Raw genomic sequence first — 26,065 nt, forward strand, 5'->3', positions numbered from 1 at the left:
ACGCTCAGATATAAAGAAAGCTCTCAGATTCTGCACATAATTTCAGCTACAGAAGAACGTTTGAATTATATTTCTATTGTATCATATTATTGATGAGCAGTTTAAATATGTTTGTATAGGAACCATTATTTATTTGAATGCAACCGATAACATTGACATCTAACCACTATATAAATTCCACGTCCGGTTTTATTATTGCTACTATATTACATCCATGTCAAATTTATTATTCGTCAATAGAAAAGGCTTCTAAATCGCTATAGCTGTATGGTTAAACCGTTCTTTTCATGACGATGTAATTCTGAGTCAGATTCCAGAGCATGGCACCTCGAGCAAGCATGCATGTCTTTTAATGTAATCTCGACTCCAGTCGTGACAAACATGCCAGTGAGGAGGAGAATTCTTGTTCTTCCATGTCTCGTCTTTCGGCACAATTCCATTACCCCGGGCTCCTGCATAGCTTCGATTCGGTCTGCTGAATTCCACTCAATCCTAGTCTATTTTAGAAAACAGGTGTAATAGGTGCTGCGCAGCTGAATGCAATCCGGAAGCTGATATTTGCAAGGGGAAATTCTTAGCCACGCACAATCACGTATGGGTACATAAATGTGTGTGTGTGTGTGTGTGTGTGTTTGAAAGGAAAATAAATATTATAAATATATACATATTACAGACATACACACACACATACACACACCTGTATATTTACTTTATGCTGTGTATATATTATCATTATGGATATTATGTCTGCTTTTCTATACTGACATGAGTTGGACAGGAATTTTTGAAGCAGTGCTTCATAGCCGGATGCCCTTCTTCATATTCATCCTTTTAGTTGCTTCTTACTACAGGCAAAGACACCGGATGTACACGGTAAACGTGAATATATATTTTTATGTACATATATACTGAGCAAGTAATAGGGAGTACTCATGCATTCTCACAAGCACGCATGCACTCACACATATATGTATATATATGTATACATATTATATTTGTATAAGAATTACGTATATATTTTAATATATATACCTAGTGGTGTGCATAATTATGTATTGTGTACTTTAGTAGTGGATGTCTAGTGATTGTGGTATAAAACGCCGAGCACTGCATTCTGAGTGGCACATCACTAACACATTTTACTCGAGATTTATGGATGGTGCTTTGTACTAGCCCACTCAAGAGAAGTTGCATAAATCCACGACATCTTCATTGCTTTCTACAATGAAACAGAGTTTGAATTAGAACATCCAACACTCTTGAACTATGTTGGTATCAAGTTCTGAAAGGAGACAGAAATGGATATCTCTCTCGATTTAGACTCCATCTATTCACAGAGAATATGTCTATCAGATGACCAGATGTGACGAAACCGAGCAACCTAAAATTGAGCATAAAACCTTCGGAATCATGGGACCAATTACAGTATACAAACAGTATTTTGCGCGACTTCTATACTCAACAAGAGAAAACCAGCTAGAAAACTACTGGGCGCTGGCGTCTCTGTAACGGATTGTCTCAGATTGAAAGGGGAATGCAACTATTGTATCAACATCCACCTCTCCTGCAACAAAGAGTAAATGGAGAAACCGTTAATGAGCTTCATAAAAATGTTCTGAATTCTCATGTTCCAATACCAAAACGAAACTACACTATACATTATGGCCAGCAATGAAAGTAGAATTTGATTACAGTGGAATTAACACACACTATATTTTCAGGCTAGGAAACAATATCGGTTAATTTGTTCTCAAACGGACATAGCCTATCACTTGAGGTGTAAGGTTGAGGACTATCAGACAAACAAATAGATAGCTATACGATATAATATCGTACGACCACAAACCGACTTCAACAGGAGCAATGTTTCAACATAGACAAATATGTTGGAAACATTCGAAGACTAAGATTTTAGCGAAATATCGAGACTTACGAATTTCCTGATTGGTGAGGATTATTTGTAAGAAAGTAAAATCTGACTCTGCAGAGTAGAGGAAGTAAGATACTTGAAAGTATTTTCGTTCTTGTGAAAGTCAAGGGAACTGCCTAAAATTTCAACGTAATAATCATAGAAAAGAACAAATTTCATTTGAATGTGATTTTTAAACTCAAAAGCGTACATTTTGTAATTCAGATTTGAACAAAAACGGAATTTATAATTTGACCGTATACGTTAAAAGTAGTTTATTCGTTCTGGTGTATGCGTGTTCTAAAATCAATAGTTTATTTGTTTTATTGGTTGGGTAATCAACATCTATTTCCTACATAGCAACATCGACATGCTGCCTCAACAACATGTACATGATACATGTGATATATGCATGTGTAAATTTTTGCTATACTGTATTCTATATAGTGGCAGATCAATCATAATCTATTACCGGATCGATACATATATATATATATATATATATATATATATATATATATATTCTCTTTCTCTCTCTTTTTCTCTTTTTACTTGTTTCAGTCATTTTGACTGCGGCCATGCTGGAGCACCGCCTTTAATCGGGCAACTCTTTGTAAGCCCAGAACTTATTCTATCGGTCTCTTTTGCCGAACCGCTAAGTGACGGGGACATAAACACACCAGCATCGGTTGTCAAGCAATGCTAGGGGGACAAACACAGACACACAAACATACACATATATACATATATACGATGGGCTTCTTTCAGTTTCCAAATCCACTCACAAGGCTTTGGTCGGCCCGAGGCTATGGTAGAAGACACTTGCTCAAGGTGCTACGTAGTAGGACTGAACCCGGAACCATGTGGTTGGTAAACAAGCTACTTACCACACAGCCACTCCTGCGCCTACATATATATATATATATATATATAATATATATATATATATATATTCATTTTGCACAATATACGCACAAATGCACTCACGAGCGCGCACTCTATTTGTTTGAATTTATATTAATTTTCTGGAACCCAACGTTTCATGCTGATGGAAACCTACACTTATTACATCTAGAATTAAAACGATAACTTACGGTTCACCAGCGTAAATAATGAAACTGTCACGACACAATCAACTACAAATATTTACAATCACGTAATTATAAATCAATACGTGGTTAATGAGTGGGCTTCCATTAATTTCATAGTTTCCTTCTTCTTTCCACACAGTAAAGAATAATACGAGAAATATTTTGAAAAATACTAAGCTTTACTCTGCGTCAAAGCAAATATCTCCCCCGCTCTCGGGTAAAATACAAATTACTTCCCTTAAATATGTTATTGGATTTCAATGAAAAATTATGTAACTGTTTAGAACAGACGAATGTGACTACGAGAGATTAAACTCCGTTAATAGAAGGAATAATTAGAGTTGAGTTACACGTAGATGTGCTGAAGAAGGGAAAACAAAATATTGTTACTGAATGATGGACGAAAGAATGTTGAGGAAGAGACAGCAAAGGTATACTGAGTTTTAAACATCAACAAAAGTTTGTGCATATAAGTAATTCAAGCTAGGGGAAAGTGGTGTTTTCCGTTTGTGTAATAGGTCTTTGCATTTCCCGAGCCCCTATGTATCAAGTATTTAAATGGAGATTTTGTCGAAGGACTTTTGAGGATTTTCCTCTTTGGCATTGTGCACGTGGTAGCATCGTTTACTTCCAGTTTGATAGATTCTAGAGATCTTTCCAAGATTTGTAGTCTAAGACCTTTTTGTTTTAGTTATAAAGTGTTGTGGACTAATATGGTATTGTTCAGTTATCTTCATGTTTAAAAGAGTGACATTGATCATAAACTCCTTGCATATATTTCCTTCTGCTGCATCTATGTAACGTTCATGTATTTCTATTAGATCGGGTTATATTACAATGGCCTCTGCCTTATAAATTATTGCTTCTTCGTTGCAGCATTTGTCTAGTGGACACGTATAAAGGTTCCTGAATGAGCATGTATCTTTAGATTTCTTGGTCTTGTGTTTGATATTGATTTTTCGTGTTTGGTGTGTAACTAAATCTATATTCAAGACTTTTCTGCTCAAAAGTGACTGCGCCTTTTTATAAATAAAGGTAATTTTGGACACATCATAATTCAAGAAGGACATGTCCAATATTTTACCACTTGTGAACTTAAAATAATTATACTCGGTGATCTAATAATTACTGTTGATTAAAAACCACGTGAAAAATCTGTACACTTACGCTGGATACCAAACCAACCCTACTGTATTTTTCCTTGAGTAAGGATATATTTAAAAAGTCTTTGTTCAACTAAAGCTTTTAATCCGGCGGATTTCACGCTTGTAGTATAACTGTATGTGTTTCCCTAGAGAGGGCACCACTGACTGATTTCTGACCTTTTGGAAGTCGACTATAAACATAATATAATTCATATATATATAAATATGGTTTAAACTTGTATATAATATATAATACATACATACTGCTTGAACTTATATCATTTAAACACAAATATATATTCATATATACACACACATAAATAAATATACATACACACGCATACATTCATGCACACACGCACATATGTATATTTACTTATTTGTTGACAAAGCATTGCACTTTTGTTTTGGTTCTGAATTTCCAATTACAAATAATGTATGCGCGTTTTAATATAAATATGTCATTACTAAAACCAGTGATTTTTCAGCATACTTTGAAAATAAGCAGTGATTTCGTGTGTATGCGTGGATATGTGTGTGTGCGTGCGTGCGTGTGTATATGTATGTATGTATGTATGCACATACATTTATAAATATAATTTGGTAATTCAGAAACAAAAACAAAATGCATTGCTCTAATAAAATAGCAAAATTATCTTAGATGAGATATGAATTGAATTTCATGTTGCCTAAAATCCGATAGAAATGGAGTTCTGGCTTTTGTTAGTACACGAAATTGAATTTTAAAAAAATAATAAATTCAAGTTTAGGTTATTTAGTATGTAGATTAAGAATTTTTAATCTATTCATTATTCGTTTTATACTTGTTCTTTGAATCGGAGCTAATCTTAACAAAAACAAATATGAATTAATGTAGTAGTTTTCTGTCATTTTCATAATTAAAGGTAACCGAAGACTAATCTACAGACACTGAGCTTCGATTTTTAAATGCAACTTCTTTTATAGCTAGGCCACAGCCCACTGGTTGAACCTAGTGATATGTATATAATGAATATATAATGTATTTGGTTTGCGAGATACTTGATGTGAAGTCGTATGTTGAAACAGATTATTTTTGTACCTCGGGAGAGTCATAATGCCAATATTAAACACACACTGCTTCTAGTTCACCATTAATATTACTATTAGTCAATTGGTTAACCATTTAACCAATTAATACATCTTCTGTTTGATTATCAATCAATCAACCAGAATTTTCAAAGTCCTTTTGTTTCCATCCACGACCTCGTCAATGACATACTCTCTGACTTTGACAAACCTAGTTGATTGATTGAAAGGCTAATCTAAAAATCAATGAACTAATTGGTTGAATGATTAAAGAATGGGCCAATAACAGCAAAAGGAAGTGAAATAGAAACCTTACGCGTGCTTATTATTGGCATAATTTTCCTTCCGAGATACAACGAAATATATATAATTGTTGTCAAATCAATATTGACCTACATTCAGAAAAATCGAATTAATTTAGATAGTGAATTATTAATATCAGCATTTAATAACAAGATTCATGTAACAACGATTGGTAATTTTTATATATTTTACGGAAATGTAATATTGCTGTTGAATATTTTTAAAGGTGAAACGAAAATTTGAATTAATCAAGAAAACAAAATATCCAAACTTAAAATGACAAAAACAAAAATATACCAAAAAAAAATACAAACACATTTCTGTTTTTTCTTGCATTCAAGATCATCTTTGATCTTGGAGACCTGCTTATTCGTAGTAGTAGAGCGAACATAAGCCTGCGAGCCGATTGGTTTCTAATCACGTCAAAAGACTCTTATGCCCTACTCTTTTTCACAGGAAACGAATCAGGGCTCATGTTGTAAGGATCCTGTATGTTGTCTAATTGTCACAGATGCTGTAGCTAGACAGAATGACACAAAGGTATGTACAGTTATATACATCCTTTTGCTGTCAAGCGGTTAGCTAGAAATATATGCGCCATTAATGAAATTTAATCCTCAATATTATATTTTCAGTGCTTATTTTGAAAATATCAGTTTTTATACATTGCGCTCTTGTACTCAGTTGATGTTAAACTTCTGGCGTTTCAGAGTCCACGATCCAGCTTCAATTCTCGGTTTAAGTTCTTTAGCTACACTTGATCCTGTTCCCGTGTCCTTTCTAAAACTATGTAACTCACAACTAAGTAATTAGTATACGCAGTCCTTACATTCTTGACGAGTAGAATAACAGCTATATTATTTACTCATGCAGATAAATTATAAAAATTTAAACATTTGATAAAAAAAAAGCACAAACAGATCTCACCTTCGATCCATGATACAAAAGTGTGTAAGTTACCTAAACTTTTGGAAACAAAAAGGCATAATACAGATGTGATACAGTACATATTTTAATTTCAAAATTTCATCATATTCAACTGTTTTAATTTTATAATTAGATTTGTAGGATCCATGTCTTTTATGTCCAGTATAGTATATATTAGTTTTTCCACCTTCTAAGATTATTCCAAACCCTCCAGAAGTGATAGTCTGGCAACAAATCGAATCTAGTAGCACGAGAGAAATATAGGCCTGATTATTACGACTAAAATGATATCCAGCTAAACTAAGCTAAGCTAAGACAACTAGTCAGAGCTCGCTCCTCTGACCTCCTGTGGTATATGCCCTGACATCATGTGGAATGCCAAACAACTTGCTTTTAGCAAAAGTTCGATTTAAGAATTAAAAAGAAAAAGGATTGACATTAGCTAAATACCTCCACATATGGCTTACCGTTTTCTATTTGTTCTATGCCTTTTTGGTACAATATGAAAGCGCAAATCATGAGGGTTCATGATTTGCCTTACATTAAGGTTGATGAAAATGCAGACGCCTTTCGCTTGATATTATCCCATCCCAAAGCGGTTTCTACGCCATTTGGGGTAATTCCTTCTAGTTTAGAGTCCACCGTTATAGGATTATGATGGAAAGGATGGGGCTTAAAGTGTTCAAAAATAATATCAATAAATTATCCAGTTGAGCATGAGACGTAAACATTGTATGTATGTATGTGTTTGCTTCTTTAAAGACAGCTGTAGATACATCCATACTGATATTTTTTTCTGCAGATAAGATCATTATATTCGTTTTTCGTTTTTCTTGTTTCAGCTCAGAGCTGCGGCCATGCTGATGCAAATATAGTCAAAATATTTGTAGTATCCCAATTATTGCTATTATCTACAAAATAAAATACTTAGATTTTCTTTCTAGAGTTAAAATACATTTCAACTTTCTAAACATCCTTGCCACAAAATGTTTGACAGATGTAAATTAGACGCTTAAGATATTATTAATTCTAAATGAACTTGACAAAATACAAGCTCAATCATTTCTAAAATTTCTAGCCAACAAAAAGAGAAAAAGACAACTTGCTATTTATAATTGATTTTCTGATGTCGTTTAGAGTTTTATAAACATTAACTATGATTATTTTGTACTTCGAAAACAGTCATACTATTTTCAAAACCAGTTACAAAATCGTCTTGATAGCACTTCACTACATATTGACACTTGTGACTGTTTACATTAATTTTAAGTAACTCTTCTAAGTTTAATCAAATGAACATCATTCATTCAATGGAAAAATTGGGTATCTAACACTAACTACTGTTTGCTTCTTTAAATATCCAAATTGATAAAATATTATTATATTGCTGGCGAACAATGTCGAACACTGATAAATTTCTTTATTATTCATAACAACGAAAATGTATCTCAAACTGATGCCAATTTTCAGTTTGAATTCCTTAACACTGGTCAGTATGAATGTCACTTCCTTCCTAATTTCCACTCATTACAGTACAAAAAACTTTAGTTTATTAACATCGTGTGTGCGCGCGCGCTTACGAGTTCTCTCTTAGCTTTTTACACTGCATTTCGATTATATTCGGTTCTCCATATTTGTACTTGTCCAACATATAAACATCTCCCTAGGTTAAGTCTGAATTTAAAACTTGCACTAGCAATGTAGAAAAATAACGATCCTAACGCCATGAATCGCATGCAGAAAATAATAACCAACAATCAATCCTTAATAATCATGTGTAACAAACACAAACAGGTTTTAAAATGTTGATAGCTTCTACTGAAACTATGGGTACTAAAATATCGGCATCGTGAAACCGGTTTCTGTTTTGTATCTAAATCAGTCGAATCAAACGAAAAAGAGAGCTTCTACGCAATCGCTCCATATCAAATCTCAAATTAAATTAGGCATTTCCATCTTTAAAAAAGATAAACGAATAATAGGGAACAATGTAGTGCTTGATGCATCGTACTTAACAAAAGGGTGAAATGGTTAACGCTGGAACATTTTTGTGGATAAATGGGTTTCATAAGAGTTCACCTGCGTTTAACCAGCAAGAAACTGAACTATACAGGCCGATGGAAGACGGTCTACACGGTGGCTCAAGCTTTTAGAAATAGCAACCAAATTGTATGCTACCATCTTAAACAATATAGACCTTGAAACATTATTTTACAACAGAAAGGTCATTAATTATGGATAGTAATCATGGGTCTATATGGGGCTATACAACAACCTAACCAATGATTCTTACGCGTATTATGATTTCAAAAAGGATTCATTAGATACCTACTAACAACATTGGGTAAAAGCCTTTACACTGACAAAGCAAATGCTATAGAACAAAGCTACAATCTGAAGAATATACCCCCGAGAATTGCCAAAACAAAAATGGAAATTAGATGACATAAATTTTTATGTAAGACGTTTTAACACGCAAGGTAATATTAATATTTCGAATATTGAAAACAAAAACTATATTATAACAATATTTTCGTCTGAAGATTTTGAACTTTGTTTCTTAGTAATATCATCCTATTTTACTGGTTTCTGAACAATGCAAGATTGCAGAGTTAAATTGCTAATGAGCCAGTCACGATTTTTTATGCCACAACCGTTTGCAGTAAGTCTTAAAAACATTTTTGATAATATCTAAAAGCTCTAAATCCTCATAAACCTACTTTTAAAATTAGTAGCCAATGATGGAACCTCTACGTTGTCAGTCAACCTGCTAAAAACAACGGTCAAAACTCCCTTTAATTTCGAGATTTGACTGTCTTAAAAGAATGAATACCAGTTTTGATAATAGGTTATATATGGAAAACTAGACAAGATGATCGCGGTTTCAGCATATTTAATCGTAAATGTACTCGTTCAGGGATTACCTGAGGCTAAAAAAAAAGCAACAACAAAAAAATCATAGGGCTCTAAAACAAATTTACGCTTTGCTCCCGATTTCTAAGCAGCTAAAAGTCAAAAGAAGCATTAACCGCATTCATTATATACACACACACACACACACACACACATATATATATATATATATATATATATATATATATATATATATATATATACTAGCAGTATCGCCCGGCGTTGCTCGGGTTTGTAAGGGAAATAACTATAAAGCATTTTTAGAGAGTTATAGCCAAAAAATGGAAAAAAAATGATGGTAAATTTTTTTTTTAGTTAAAAAGGTCGAGTTGCGTCCCCTAGACAGTCTGTGGTTTGTGTTTCTGATTCTCGACCCCATGTCGAATTTATCGATTTTTTCAGAACTGGGGGAACTTTTCAAAATTTTCGCTGCGTTAGTTTTGAATTATGACATTGGGCTATGTGTGTGTCAAGTTTCATCAGAATCGGTTGAAAGCCGTGGTCAGGGTGAGGGTACGAGAAAACAGACACACAGAAACACACACAGACAAACTGCCGTTTATATATAGATATATATATATATATATTAAATTAGAGATAAAACCACTATTAGGCAAATCAAACAATGAAAAACATAAGCCAATACATAAAATTAATTAATTTATATTATTCTAAATATATATATATGTGTGTGTGTGCGTGTGTATAGGGGAACAATTAAGAAAAAAACAAAAGACGAAGATAGGTGGTGTAGACAACAAACAGATGTATTAGTATAACGCTCGAAAAGTGAAAAAGTTTTTAAAGCTTCGCGCCTACTCTCTTCCACAGAAAGAAACAAGGAGAAAAAATAAAGAATGTGTAGTGGCTAGCGATCTATCATGGCGAAGGCCTATATATATATATATAATATATATATATATATATATATGCACTCTTTAATGTTGAGCAACTAAATAATTCTCTTTTTACATTCTAATAGATAAATACAAATGGTATGAAGGTAGGAAAACCTGTGAATACAATGAAAATGAGAAAAGAATAACAGAAAGAGTTGAATGCTGATCAAAATGCATTGCAGCTGTTAGTTTCATCCTTAATTTTTTTTTTTTTTTTTTTTTTTTGTTAAAATTCCTCTGTAGTTGATTTTCATTCCGCCGAAATCGATAAAATAAGTACCAGAAATATATAGGAAATTGTTTATTTGATTCTACAAATTTAAAGTTTTATATCATCAATCTACTAAAAAATCAATGCTATTCACTTGCGCATGTGTATGTGTGTACATATTCATACATACAGGCATGCATGTATACATACGTAAATACATACATACATACATACATACATACATACATACATACATACATACATACATACATGCATGTGTGTATGTATGCATATATGTATAGATTATGTGTGTGTGCGTGTGAAAGAACCGATATATATGAAAGAACCGATTCATATATAAACCAGAAACCAGGTTCCTGAAACTACAAGATTTAGATTTATCGAAAATGAATCAAAGCAATTTGCAATTTCTGTGTTGGCACTATTTACCAACTGGTCTCACTGAACTCAATTTTATAGAGAGATGCAAATGTTTCTCTTACTCTGGAGATTCCAATGCTGTGAACAGCTAATTATATAAGATAAAATCTTGCTCCGTATCTGAAAATGTTGTGCGTGTGCTTGCGAGGTAAAGTATTTTATTGAACAAATTCACTAGTGCGTGTGTTTGCATTCCCAGGTATTGCTTTGATCTTTCATAGCACATAAAATATGAAATGAGAGTGAAAATAAATGCATACAGCAAATTACAATTACATTTGCTGTTCAACCAACTGTTGAAGGAGAGGGAGAATAGATCATTATATACTTGTGTAAAAACGACTCGTGGGAATCGCTGCAACAGCTTTGTTTTTCTGAAATTATTTGGCAGTCCAGTGGGATTGTGTTTCATGCGACATTAAATCAAATATCAGAATCAATGATTTAATCATCAACGTAATATTCTTAAAACTATAAGTGCGAGCGTGTGTGTGTGTGCGTGCTTCACTGTGTGTTTGTGTATCTGTGTGTGTGTGTGTGTGTGTGTGCTTCACTGCGTGTTTGTGTGTCTGTGTGTAAGTGAGTGAACATTTTCCTGTAGAAATTTGCATTTCTAATGGAGGCAATGTTTCTTTTTGTACAAAACTCTGAATTTCCAAACGCCGATACACCTGAACTCTGTGTGAGCGTTCATTTTATTGTAGAAAATAACGCATATTCCTTGGGTTGGTATTTTGTGATTTGGTCGTGAATGGAGCGCAATGTTGCTAATTCAATGATTTAAAGACCAACTACCAGATTATTTTATCGACAAAATATTCCAGTCTCTTAGACCATTCAGAGTACAGCAATACACCTACTTATCTGCCGTAGTTAAAACAACCACAATTCACAGTTATGCTTATGAAATGGCCCCTACATAAACTGTCCAATTGATACAAATACGCTTCATTCAATTTGAACATCGCAGATAATCCCAATTTTTTTAAGTTGATTAAGTTTTTAAAAAAAAATTCACTGCTGTTTTTATTTATTTCATCAATTTCTATTTCAGAAATTTGCAATAAATTTTAACTCTTGAAATTGTTTAAATAGTCAACAAAAAAGCTGATGAAACTGATTTATAGACTGTAAACTGTTTCATGGGTGTAGTGGGGTGGAACTGAGCAATCGATAGAATCAATCACAGTAGTTGACTTGTATTATATTTATATTAAAATATAAAAGTTAAAGCCGGCCTAGCAAGGTAATTTTCCGGCAATTTGCCGATTCGGCCATCTTTTTACTATAGGCACAATGTTTGAACTTTTGAAGGAGGGGGAAAGTCGGTTACATCAACACTAGTACTCAATTGGTACTTATTTTTATCGACCTCGAAAAAAGATGAAAGGCTAAGCAGACGTCGGTGGAATTTAAATTTAGAACGTAAAAACGCACGAAATGCCGCTAAGCATTTATTCCGACGCTCTAATAATACCACTGGCTCACTTATGATTCAGTGCAACCATGAGATATAGAATAGGAAACCAGACATAGTATTAATTGAGAAAGAAAGTAAGCGATTCTGGATCATAGATATAGCATGCCCAGCTGACAACAGGTGCACGCTCAGAATTGGTCCTATCACACTGGCCATTCTTCCAACAATCACCCACCTCTCAACAAACTTGCTACAAGGCAACACTTCCCTCTCCGCTCTCAACTACCTTTTCAAGTGAAACTTGAAAAAGTTGATGAGAGCTTGGCCAAAAAGGAAAGTGTATGTCTTTAGTCCTTTCAAACGGGTCCACCATACTACCTCTTTCGCTACGGCCACTAGACAAATAAAAATTGACTCCACCCCCCCACCCCCCGGTTGGAGATGTACTACAGTGTCAGCTGTTCGCTACCAGTAAACTAAGATAACACTCCTTATTTTTTGAGCACAATCCGGAGTATTCTTGCGGTTCCAAGCAGTGCTATTTTCTGCAAGTGCTCCACCCTTATTGCAGCCCCTATTTATTTCATATACTTCTCAAATGTTTTACTCTCTGTTCCCAGGGCTCCGATAATTAATAATACTACTACCACCTTTTTCAGCGACCACAACCGCTTAACCTCCAAGGCTATCGACCTTTTTTCTTCCTTATTACACACCTTATTGTCGGCTGGGCATGCTATATCTATGATCCACCATAGTTTGCTTTCTTTCTCAATTAACACTATGTCTGGTTTCCTATTCTCTATCTCATGGTCACACCAAATCATAAACTCCCATAGGATCTTTGCATTATCATTTTCGATGATGCCTTCGGGCTTATATTTGTACCACTTTTTTGCTCTGTCAAGTCCATACTTGTTGCAAAGTGTCCCATGAACAATCCTTGCTATGTTGTCATGACCCCTCATATTATTTCTGGGCTAGTAGCGTACATTGACTTGTAATATGCCATACGGTTTCACTATTTTGACCACAAATTCTGCACTTATCACTTTCTGGTGTGTTGTCTATTCTGTATTGATGTAATTCGTTCTTAATGCTTGCTCTAGGACATCACGGATTGGAGCCTCCGTTACCGGTTTTAAATCACTTTTAATCATCTATAGTCTTTTTTTGCTCTGTCTTATCTTTAACATTCCTATGAAATTGTCCATGCATTCTTTTCTTTATCCACTTATTTTCAGTTTCATTTATTCTCAAGTGCTTGTACAGTGCTTTATCTTTGCAATCTTTTATCCTACACAAGCCTGACCTTCTCACTTCTAATAATAGCGGTTCTGTGGCATATTTTACATACTATGCTATGTTGTTTTCTTCTGTTCTAATGCTGTGTTTGCATCAAATCAGTCCTCTTATCCCTCTTTTTCTTGATACATACAGTTTGTCTGTATCACGTTTTGGGTGGAGTATCCCATATCTAAGGAATGAAACCGCCCAGTTGTTGATAGCTTCAATCTTATTCTGTCCGTTTAATTTTGTCATTTATGCGTGCATCCCCAGGTATTGCAATATCTATAATCTTGGTTTCCTATTTTCCTTTATCTGCCACAACAATATCTGGTCTCCGAGCATCGATTACGGAGTCAAATTGAATTGTGATATCCCATAGTATCTTATATTCCTTGTTTTCGATGATTCTTTCTGGTTCATGTGCGCACCATTTCCATGCTCTGTTCAGGCAATACTTTTCACATATCCTCCAGCGGACGAACCTAGCCAGGTTATCGTACCTCCTTTTGTAGTGCTTTTGGGCCAGCTTGCTAACTCACAGTATGTATACGGGACGCTCTGAGATTGTTTCGTTTTTGCTGCCAAACATCCTACAAAGGGATGATTCGCTGGTCTTACCTATTTGGAACTTTGTGTGATTAATTCTCACAAATTGTTCCTGGGCTCTGCATATCAATGCCTCGGTGCATTCTTTCAGATCCCTTTTTCTTAGCCATCTCCAAGTATTTATCTTGTCTTTTCTTTTGATTTCTCTGAGGTATTGCCTTTGCAGTGGTTTCATTTTGTTTCTTAAATGTTTGTGGTGCATCGCATTTTCGGTAGGTATTATATTGTTAATTCTAACAGCGACAAGCTTGATGTACCATCCCAGACTTTTCTTCTCGTCTCGTTGACAACACAGATCTAGCATCCTATGAGCACACTGCCTCACCTGTTCCTAGACACATACAGCCTGTCAATATCCCTGTTGTCATCACTTTCCTAGTTTTCCTGTCCATTTCCTCAAACTCGTTCTTTGTCCAGCTAACAACACCTGCACCATATCGCATTAAATAAACAGACCATATGTTCATTGCCCTGATCTTGTTGTTTTCTTTTTTCCATTGAGCCTACTTCCCATAATTAATTTGGATCTTCTGAGATATTCTCACCAAAAGCTCTCCTTCATTTCACTTTCCTCGATTTTTTTCATATTCCAAAATACCCAGATAATTATATCCATCAGTCTCAATATCCTTGATTTTCTTGCCGTCGGGTAGCTCTAGACCATCAGACGACACTACTTTGCCTTTTTGTATAATAAACATACCACACTTTTTAGTCCCAAATTCCATTCCGATATCCTTACTGAATATCTGCACTGTTGAAACTAGGCCATTTATTTCACGTTCGGTCTTCCCAAAGATCGTTAAGCTATTTATATATATCAGATGGTTTAATTTTACTCCACTTTTCAAGGTGTACTCCGATATCCCTTTCCGCAGTATTTGTGTGAGGGGCATCCTACAAAGTACAAACTGCAATGGTGATAGGCTATCTCCTTGAAATATGCATCTCTTTATGTTAATCCTCGCCAAACATTTTCCACGTGAAGTTAACTCTGTATTTTAGTTCTTCATTGATCTCATAATAAAATTTGATATGTTATCAGACACCTGTTCCAGCTCAAGATTTTCTAAAATCAAGGAATGGGGGACCATTTCATACGCTTTCTTATAATCGATCTACGCCATGCGCAGATTAGTAAGTCTTTTCTTGCAGTCGTTCAGTACCATTCTGTCTATCAGAAGTTGGCCTTTTGTTCCTTGGCTTTTCTTTCTGTTCCACTGGCAGTTTGTCATTCATTTCCAGTAAGTTATACACATAATTAAATATTATTCCTGTCATGAGTTTCCACATCAGAGGCAGGCAGGTGATAGGCCGGTAATCCACTGCAATTTCTTTACTGGAATCATTTGGCAAAGAATTGTTTTACCTGTGGTCAGTCACTTTAAGATTTGCCACCCGTTGTTGAACATTTTATCCATTTGCCTGGCTATTATTCTGTGTAGAGCTGGTCAATTTTTCAGCCAACATCCTTGTACACCATCCGGGCCTGGGCATCTTCAGTTTGGGATTTTTGTTGCCTGTTCGGTTGCCATTTCGGTCGTTATTCTAATATTGCTGTTTCACTTAATTTATTGCTGTTGTTGCTGTTGTTGTAATAATGATATAAATAGTAATTTATTTTATATGGTACCAGAGCAGCGGACGAGGGGGAATATACAATAAAACAAACAAACATAAAGTGTGGGTTTTCGCAGAATTGAATGACTGAAAAAAATGTAGTATACATTGTATACAGATTTAGCAAAAAAGAAAGTAACAAATGCAGTAATAATAGTTACGTTAATGCTAATATATTTATTGCAGTGATCATTAACAAATCTAATTAGATGCTTTGATATGACGAACATCTGATTACTATTCTATTTGGGTGTGTGTCGGAGATAACTTCAGATAAGTTTCAGTCTTATTAGGTTTCCTTAGCAAAAGCAAAGATTACAAGTACTTATTATCTAAGCAATTGTAAAGGAGTCAGTACGCTTACAGCATTATATACTCTAGATCGGGCCATAGCAAACAACATGAAATCTGTATTAGAAATCTCTTTATCGAGCGGCTGTGTGGTAAGTAGCTTGCTTAAGAACCACATGGTTCCGGGTTCAGTCCCACTGCGTAGCACCTTGGGCAAGTGTTTTCTACTATAGCCTCGGGCCGACCAAAGCCTTGTGAGTGGATTTGGTAGACGGAAACTGAAAGAAGCTCGTCGTGTATATGTATATGTATATATATATGTGTGTGTGTGTGTGTATCTGTTTGTCCCCCCAACATTGCTTCACAACTAATGCTGGTGTGTTTACGTCCCCGTAACTTAGCCGTTCGGCAAAAGAGACTGATAGAATAAGTACTAGACTTACAAAGAATAAGTCCTGGGGTTGATTTGCTCGACTAAAGGCGGTGCTCTAGTATGGCCGCAGTCAAATGACTGAAACAAGTAAAAGAGTTAAAACGTAAAGAGTAATCAGTGTAATTTAGTAGGAGAGGATAACAATGAATTTAATTCTGAAATGTAATAGATTTGTTAGTATTCATATCTTTGCTTTAAGGTTAATTGCATTGCCAATTTAGATTGAAATTTCAATTCATTTCCGGGACTTCTATTATATTTCGATTAATTATTATATGTTGCTATTACGTTCAGAAACTGACATCCATTATTATGTATTGTATTCTAGGCAAATTATATCTAGTCAAACTCAAAATATAAAATCATGTCGTTTATTCAAAGACATAGATGCATCTTGTTGCCACACTTCGACAAAACATTATTAAAAACTTGAAAAAAACTTACATCTGTGTCTGCTGCCCTTAAGAAAATGGCTGTTAAGTGAGTCGATATAGACTTGCCTAATGGTAGAGCGACAGGTAAACTGCATTCCATCGGCAAGACACTTCACTATTATTGTCATTATCTGCCTGTTTACAAATGTGTACAAACCCGTTGTTGTTGCTGATGTAGATATGTAACCCTAACCAAGTATACTTAGGGCGCTTAGATAGTCAGAAGATCGGTCAGGTGTGATCGATAGATCCATAGCGCTGGATAAGCCATTACGACTAACCTTCAAATTCCAATCTAGAGAGTATGACAGTTTAGATACGTTGTACTCTTTCTTCTCTCTAATATGACTGTCTATTGTTGTGGTCGCTGTTGTTTAGCCCAGAGCCGCTCTAATCGAGTAGATAAAGGACTAAAAATACGCCATCCTTTCCACCTTTTATTCAGACATAATTTCTAAGACCACAGTAGCGAATGTAATCTCTTTTAATTTTTTTTTTAAGACAGTAGAATTTGATTTGAGAGAGGTTTTTCGGTTGCTCTCATCAGGTCGAAAAGCTTCATCGAAGCATCTTTATCGACTCTGTTGTCTGTATGTAGTTCCCCATTAACGTTTTATGTTATCCAATGAGAATAAGAGACTTTCTGAAATTTTTGAGCATATACTTAGAGGACTGCAAGGTGTATGTGGTATTATTTTACTCAGGTTACCAGTTAGGATTATTTTTCTCAACTTAAAGAACCTTGGGATATAGTGATGTTAATATGAGTAAATGTAAAGTGGCGAGCTGGCAAACTCGCTACGACACCGGGAAAATGCTTATAGGCATTGCTTCCGATTTTACGTTCTAAGTTCAAATCTCACCGACGTTGATTTCCCTTTCATCCTTTCGGCGTTGATAAAATAAGTACCAGTTGAACACTTGGATCGATGTAATAGACCACTTCCTTCCTACCAACTTGACAGCCTTGTGTCAAAATTTGAAAACAATATGAGTAAATGTAAGTGTTAGTAATTGCAATGGTTCCTTCAAATCTTTCCACAATACTTTTCCGGTATCTGATATATAGAAGTGAAACTCAACGTCAGAATCCAGGTGGAAGCTAACTTTTTTTCTTTGTGCTCCCATCTCTTTTCTGTGGTTTTTGATTGATGATTTGTTAGTAGTTGGAGTGTGTGTATATTGTGGATTTGTGATTGTGACATGAAATCTGAATTGCTAAAGTTGTAAACGCTGCTAATTATTTCGCATCGTCTTTGATTTGTGGTTTATACTGGAAACAAATGTTTGCTAGGTTTTTTTCTGCTTTTCTATGTTATTTTCTTGTTTAACTTTTAATGTTGAGTTTTATTCCGGCTGTGTGACTTGATGATGTGCTGTGTTTGAGATTGCCATTATTTTTCGGGTTATCTATTTCAGTAGTGTAATCTGTGTTATATTTGTATATTAACTTGCGGGGTATGATTTTTTTTAAGTGTCTCTTATTATTTCATTGGATCTATATACTGCTATCATACTAACAACCAGGCCATATCTGATGTTGAGAACCTACCAAAGCTCAAGATGAGCAAAGATCCCTGACAACGTACTGAAACACATTTCGGTTGCGACCACTTGAAGATAAGATATACTGCAGTATCTGTGTTGAGAGGGGTTCAGTGACCTTTAATTCTTTCGCTTGGTAGAAACGGTTCCAATCAGTGTTTTTTGAAGTTTATAAAAATGCTATTATTTTGCTAATTTCATTGATATTGTTTCCATGTTGTAGATGTCCAGCTATAGCGTTCTATGAGGAATCTTTATTGTCCAACTAGCACTCTAGCTATAACTATCCTTTCTTATTTCCTTGTATATTACATTTAGGATAGTTAATTATTTGTAAGATAGTAGGGTATATCCGGCATAAAGAATAATCGTGTGGAGGTTTTCGCCTTGTATGCTGAACATTCGTGAGTTATATTGGCATTATAAAGCACAAATCCTGAAGTTGTTTCGTCAGTTTACAGTACTGCGCTCAAGTGAATTGAGTTTGGTGAGTTATTCCCTTTATATCACGGATGATTCTGCTTATAAAGCACCCAGAAATTGGAAATGGTAAATAAATAGATAAATAATGGCTTCTGTTTCATTAGATAAAAACGTTTAATAATTTAGGAGATTGCAAAAATAGAGTGTAACATTCGTAACTTTCCCAAATGTATTACCAATGAAAGTGAATAGTTTCATCGAGGAATGAAAATAGCACAACCGTATCAGCTCATAGGAAATTTGATAAATATGGATGAGTTCGTGTGCCGTGAAGAGACAAGAATAATGCGGAGCCAAGCCCTTTGTCAAAGATAGAAAATGTATTTTTAATGGGTTTATAAGTTTACAGAACAAGCGATAAAAAGCAGATAAGAAGAAAAGATAAGAGAAACGTGCATTTACTAGATGATAAATATGTTAATAAGAGTGTGTTAGCGGCCCGGGTGGCGGAGCAGAATGAATATGGGAGGATGTGACGATAGTGAGGTAAACAGCAGCTAAAACCAATCATATAATTGCATCTTTTGCTCCTCGACGCAGTAAGTATGAAGAGTCCTGTTATCGATGATGATTTACTAATCTGTGATCACGGAAACGAAACAGTTGTCACTTCTCATTCAATAAAGTTATTGAAATATTTTCAATGTAATAATATTTGACAGACTGGTCAAATAATATTTTAGACATATTGAGTTTTTGACAATGTCAATATCACACACAGTCAGGCAGTTAGAAAATTCTTACACATTTCATGTTTGTTCATTGTTTTGTGATGTTCTCCCGTTTTAAGTACATGAACAAATTTTGCAGCAGGTGGAAGCTGTCACTAGAATCGACATTGTGCATAACTAATGTTTAAATTCTGTAACGTTGGTTTGGAAGAAAGTGCTAAATAGGATTTGAACTGCAAAGCAAAATAAACGAGCACACGAACAAATGAATAAAATCAAACATTATATACAGATTCACGTCTCGATATTCTCTCCTTACGCTTCGTCAGAAAAGCTGAAATCTTTGATATATGAATAGAGATAGTATTTACAGTTGCTCTTGGTTATGAATTCAACTGTAGATTTGAAACGTTCAAACTACTACTACTACTACTACTACAACTACTACTACTACTACTACTACTACCATCACTACTGCTGCTACTACTACTACTACTACCAACATCACTACTGCTGCTATTACTACTACTACTACTACAACTACTACTACTGCTGCTGCTACTGCTGCTACTTCTACTTCTACCACCATCATTACTATGACTGTTATCACTTCCGTTAACATTACTACTACTACCATCACTAATACTACTATCATTACAATGACGACTACTACCACCATCACTACTACAACTGCTACTTTTACTGCTGCTACTGCTATCATTATTATGAGGACTACTAGCACCACCATCACTACTACTACTACTACTAACAGGTGGTAGGTAGCAGAATGCAACAACAACTAACAAAATGCCCTACCTTGCGATATTTAGTTACGTCACTTTACGTATCAAGTTTCAAAACCTTCGGGGTTGACTTTCTTTTTCACCATACACACACACATAAACACACACACATGTATATATGCACGACGGGCTTCCACACAGTTTCCATCTAACAAATTCGCTCACACGGTATTGGTTGGTCCGGGGCTATAGTTGAAGGTACTTACCTAAGGTGCCCCACAGTGGGACTGAACCGAAGCCACGAGGTTGCAAAATGAGCTTCTTACCTATATATTTTCGAACTCAGCTATACCTACACCTATTTTTATTACGAATACTACCACTACTATTAATGTTAATGTTGGTTTGAGATTTTGGCACAAGGCCAGAAATTTGGGGCGAAGGGATAAGTCAATTACATCGACCCCAGTGCTCAACTGGTACTTATTTTATCGAACTCAAAAGGATGAAAGGTAAAGTCGACCTCGGCAGAATTTGAACTGAAAACCTGGACGTTTTGCCCGGCATGCTACGATTCTGCCAGCTCGCCGCCTTTCTACTATAGGCACAAGGCCAGCAATTTTGGGGGAGTGGGGATAGGCTTGGCTGATACATATTTCATCGACGCCGAAAAGATAAAAGGTAAAGTCGACCTCGGTGGAATTTTAAATGAGAACAATGACGGACTAAATGCCGCTAAGCATTCAGCCCGGTATGCCAATTATTCTTATTTCTTTACTGCACACAAGGGGCTAAACATAAAGGGGACAAACAAGGACAGACAAACGGATTAAGTCGATTATATCGACCCCAGTGCATAACTTTTAGTTATTTAATCGACCTCGAAAGGATGAAAGGCAAAGTTGACCTCGGCGGAATTTCAACTCAGAACGTAGCAGCAGACGAAATACCTATTTCTTTACTACCCACAGGAGGCTAAACACAGAGAAGTCAAACAAGGACAGATAAACGAATTAAGTCGATTATATCGACCCCAGTGCATAACTGGTACTTATTTAATCGACCCCGAAAGGATGAAAGGCAAAGTCGACCTCGGCGGAATTTGAACTCAGAACGTAGCTGCAGACGAAATACCGCAAAGCATTTTCCCCGGTGTACTAACGATTCTGTCAGCTTGCTGCTTTCAGTGGTCTAATGATAATAATTCTAATTTTTGCCACAAGGTCTGCTATTTTGTGTGAAGGGGAAGTCACTTACATCGACCCATGTACTCAACTGACACTTAGTTTTAACGACCTCGAAAGGATGAAAGACAAAATGGACGTCAGCGGCGTTTGTACTCATAACGTAGAAGAGTCGAAAAAATTCAGTTAATCATTTTGCTCTGCGGTCTAACGATTCTGTCAATCCACATCCTACTTATATAAACAATAGCAGTTAAGGCGGCGAGCTGACAGAAACGTTAGCACGCCAGGCGAAATGCTTAGTGGTACTTCACCCGCCGCTACGTTCTGAGTTCAAATTCCGCCGAGGCCGACTTTGCCTTTCATCCGTTCGGGGTTCGATTAAATAAGTACCAGTTACCCACTGGGGTCGATATTATCGTCTTAATCCCTTTATCTGTCCTTGTTTGTCCCCTCTGTGTGTAGCCCCTTGTAGGCAGTAAAGAAATAAGAAATAATAGCAGTTTCAAATTTTAGCAAAGTGCCAGCAGTTCTAGGGGTCAGAAGTTAGTCAATAACATCGATCCCAGTACTTGACCGGTACTTATCGACCCCGAAATGATGAAAAGCCGACCTCGGTGGAATCAGTTGAGTGAAATAGTTATAGTAATGATAATAATTTAGCAGGAAGGTCACACAGATGCATCAATATAAAATTATTTGGTGCTTAAAACCCATATAATATGCCATTGACAGGCTAAAGTATGAAATAATATAATACCAATGTATGAAAACGTTTAAATATATTTTCTCTTTCTTGTTTCTTTTCTTTCCTTCCTGTCGTTATATTATCGTGTTTTACAGAATTTCTATTTTAAAAAAAGGGCTTTACACAGGTATTATTGAAATCACGTGACATTAATTTTTATTGAGTCGTTGATTTGCCAACGCTGACCGAAATATATCAATAATTTGGATATTAGAGATGGTAAAAGTTAATGGTTCCATCAAGAATTGAAACAATTCTAGACTACTTGTGGTGACTAGTATTTTTATATTCAACTTGCCCTTTATTAATCTTCCAAAATACGTTAACCTGTCCTCATATATCCATCTATCGACATACTTACATAACTACTTATCAATCCTTTCGCTTTCTCAGTATTTTTCTTTTATTCTTAAGGTATTTTCGAATACTTAGAAATTAGCATATTTTGTACAGAACTTTAAAAAAACATGATTCTTTACCGAAAGTTCTATATTGTCCTCTATCATTTTAGTTGATCTTGATTAATTTCAGATCTGGAACTAAACTCCAAAAGTTGGAACAAGGATCTAATTGACGTGATTAAAAATAGCGTATATCTTCGTTTTCGTCAAGCTGTCTTGCATTGAGAAGATAACTAGTGAAAAATTTCTTTGCGATCTCCAAAATAAAAAAAACAAAAGCACGAAAAGCAATGTTATTCTATGAACCATGAAAAGATATAAAAGCCGAACGAGAGATCGGGAAAAAAATATCGAATTAAACCGTTCGGATGACGTTAAAAATTTTGATATTTGTCTGTCTTATGGCGTCACATCATTTCTATAATGCAGCTTATAACAAAGTAGTAAAAACTTCAGCACAGAAGAGAAGACAAACAGAAGCAGAGGAAGAGAGGGGGGAGCACAGAAAGAGAGAGATCTTAGTGAAGAGATATCAGACTAACTACACCTTGAATATCTGTTAAAGCAGTATATGTATGCTAAATCAGCTTGGTCGATCAGACTTTTGATCAGAGGCGTTCCAACCGCAGCTACATCCTTTCGTTGTATATCTAGAATTGCATTATGTAATATTTTTACTTTTTTAAAGACGGTGAGATGTGATTCTAAGAATATTAGGCTCTTATTTCTCGCAATATAAACGACCGTCGTTGAGTTCACACGTTGTTTGTGTTCTCCGTGAAGTAGAAGACACGAGGAACAGTGTCCAGTTGTAGAAACCATTCCAGAGAAGATATTGGCATATATCACAGTCTTCGACTCACTGGGTTTTGTCGAATGATCTCATTCGAGCCAACATGGAAGCCAGAGTTAATTGATGATGATGGTGATCTGTTAAGTAAGAGAAAATAGAAGAGACAAGCTCCCATCTTGCAGTATTTACTATATAGATTCAATTGTCAATGTCCAAGCCATTTTTATGCCGTTATTATCTTTGAGAGGGATTCATATCCTCTCCTCTAGAAGAAAACGTTGTGTCTTTCTATTAAAGTATTAATATATAGAAAACTGAATCATTTATTATGCCCTTATTACGTTAGAAAATAGACTTTAATGACCGTAATACCATTTTGTGAGATCTCTATCCGAATAAGTTCAAAACTTTCAGTCAAGAATCAAAAGAAAACCCGCCTCGATGCGGGCTCATATCAGTTACTGTTCTTCATATTATATAATGGAATATGTAGCATATTGATACATTTTCATTATGCACAAAAGGCCTTTTGTTTCAGGAGAGGGAGAAATGGGAATATAAATTATATTTTTAAAAATTAGGGATATTTTTTAAGATATTTTTCTCCAAACTCGGAACTCATAAAGTTGATTATTAGGTTTCTATGGCCTATAAGCGACCGGGATCACAAATTCCCCTTCAATGAGACTCCAGTCTACTGCAGTGATTAAGTAGACCAGCGATATTGAGGAGAAGAGACAAGTTGATCTCATTAACCTAGCACTTAAATGATACTTCGTTTTATTGGTCCCGTAGAGAGGAAAGGCAATAATTGATCTCAGCGAGATTTCAACTCAAACGTAAAGAGTCGGAAGAAACGCCGGCAACCATTTTGCCCGACGTGCTAACGATTCTGCCAGCTCACCATTTAGTACTGCTGATATCTCATATATAATAAAAAGCCTATACTGATTTTAATTGTCTTTGATAATAAACTAAATTATCAGTAAGAACAATTCATAAATTCAGAAGATAGAAATATTGGTTTCAAATTTTGACACAATGCCAGCAATTTCAGGGTAGGGGTACGTCGTTTACATCGACTTCAATGCTCAACTGGTATTCATGAATATGAAAATGAATAAAACGCCACTAAGCATTTTACCCGGCGTGCTAACGATTCTTTTCTACTTTAGGCACAAGGCCCGAAATTTTCTGGGAGTGGATCACTCGATTACATCACCCCAGTACACAACTGGTACCTAATTTATCGACCCCGAAAGGATAAATGGTAAAGTCGACCTCGACGGAATTTGAACTCAAAAGATAAAGACAGACGAAATACCTATTTCTTTACTATCCACAAGGGGCTCAACAAAGAGAGGACAAACAAGGACAGACAAACGGATTAAGTCGATTATATCGACCCCAGTGCGTAACTGGTACTTATTTAATCGACCCCGAAAGGATGAAAGGCAAAGTCGACCTCGTCGGAATTTGAACTCAGAACGTAGCTGCAGACGAAATACTGCTAAGCATTTCGCCCGGCGTGCTAACGCTTCTGCCAGCTCGCCACATCAGAAGGTAGAATTATTCAACTCTATTCAATAAATGTTTACGTCTTACCAATAAATCAGAACAGTCGAGTCTAATATGAGACAGCAGCTTAATGAAAACTTTCGAGTTTGTATTAAATCACAGCTGCTGTGATGTCCACTGTTCTAAGTGCTAGTCATTTTTCATAGTTACAATGAATAATAAAGTCTTAGATACACACATCAGGAAAAGGAAGGCAAGATAGTTACTGTTCGAATGTTTTGATCGTAGATCTGCTTGGTTAGTTTGATAAACAATAACAGCAAAACACTGATGATGACTGCGGTACACGTTTCAGAATGTTAGCTTCATACATAACAAAACTATAAAGATTTGAACACAATGACAAAAGAAAAGTTGGATTCTTTTGCAAAGGTCCCAATTCAAACTTTGAAACTGTATAATACAATCTTGATTCAATCAAAGGTATCTTTTGAAAAACAAAAACCGAAAGTGCTTAAAAGGTTAATAGTTATTCCACTTGTTAAAGGTCAATATTAATGAAATATATTTATCTCCAGTACTTCTAGTAACTTGACCTTAATGAATTCACAGAATGCTTCATCGTTGAAGAGATAGACTGCAAAATTTTACATGTACTTTCATGTTTCCAGCTTTATAAATATTATTGGTGCTCTGTAACTACTGTATTTATTTCTAAAACTGCAGAACAAAAGTATTTACGTTTGTTTTCTTGTTCTTTTCCACTGGTTGTAGTTAACTCTTTTATTAAACAAGGAGTAAGGTTGCTAACAGAATGCAATCGTAAGGAATACATAACTCGCGCACGATAAAAAAAATAGAAGCTACGGTGTACTAAAACAAATAACTTATTCCCTCGGTCATAGGTCACCTTGTACATTTTTCCTTTAAAACAATTAATGTCCTGGCTAAGCACCAAACTTTAGCTAATTGGAATGG

At 35.4% G+C, this 26,065-nt stretch overlaps 1 protein-coding gene across 5 annotated transcripts in view; it reads left to right on the plus strand.

The window, feature by feature from the left end:
• The window catches only part of LOC115224721 (1-phosphatidylinositol 4,5-bisphosphate phosphodiesterase epsilon-1), a 1,072,053-nt gene that overhangs the window by 707,994 nt on the left and 337,994 nt on the right, over positions 1-26,065 (plus strand). For 4 of the 5 annotated variants that reach the window (XM_036513495.1, XM_036513498.1, XM_036513507.1 and 1 more), the window contains exon 11: positions 5,973-6,056. The exons of the other annotated variant lie outside the window; for it this stretch is intronic. In XM_036513495.1, the coding sequence (XP_036369388.1) occupies positions 5,973-6,056 (84 nt within the window). The remainder of the gene's footprint in view (positions 1-5,972; positions 6,057-26,065) is intronic. 5 annotated transcript variants of the gene reach the window in all.

This window comes from Octopus sinensis, linkage group LG2 (assembly GCF_006345805.1).
Source record: "Octopus sinensis linkage group LG2, ASM634580v1, whole genome shotgun sequence".
Classification (NCBI taxonomy): Eukaryota; Metazoa; Mollusca; class Cephalopoda; order Octopoda; family Octopodidae; genus Octopus; species Octopus sinensis.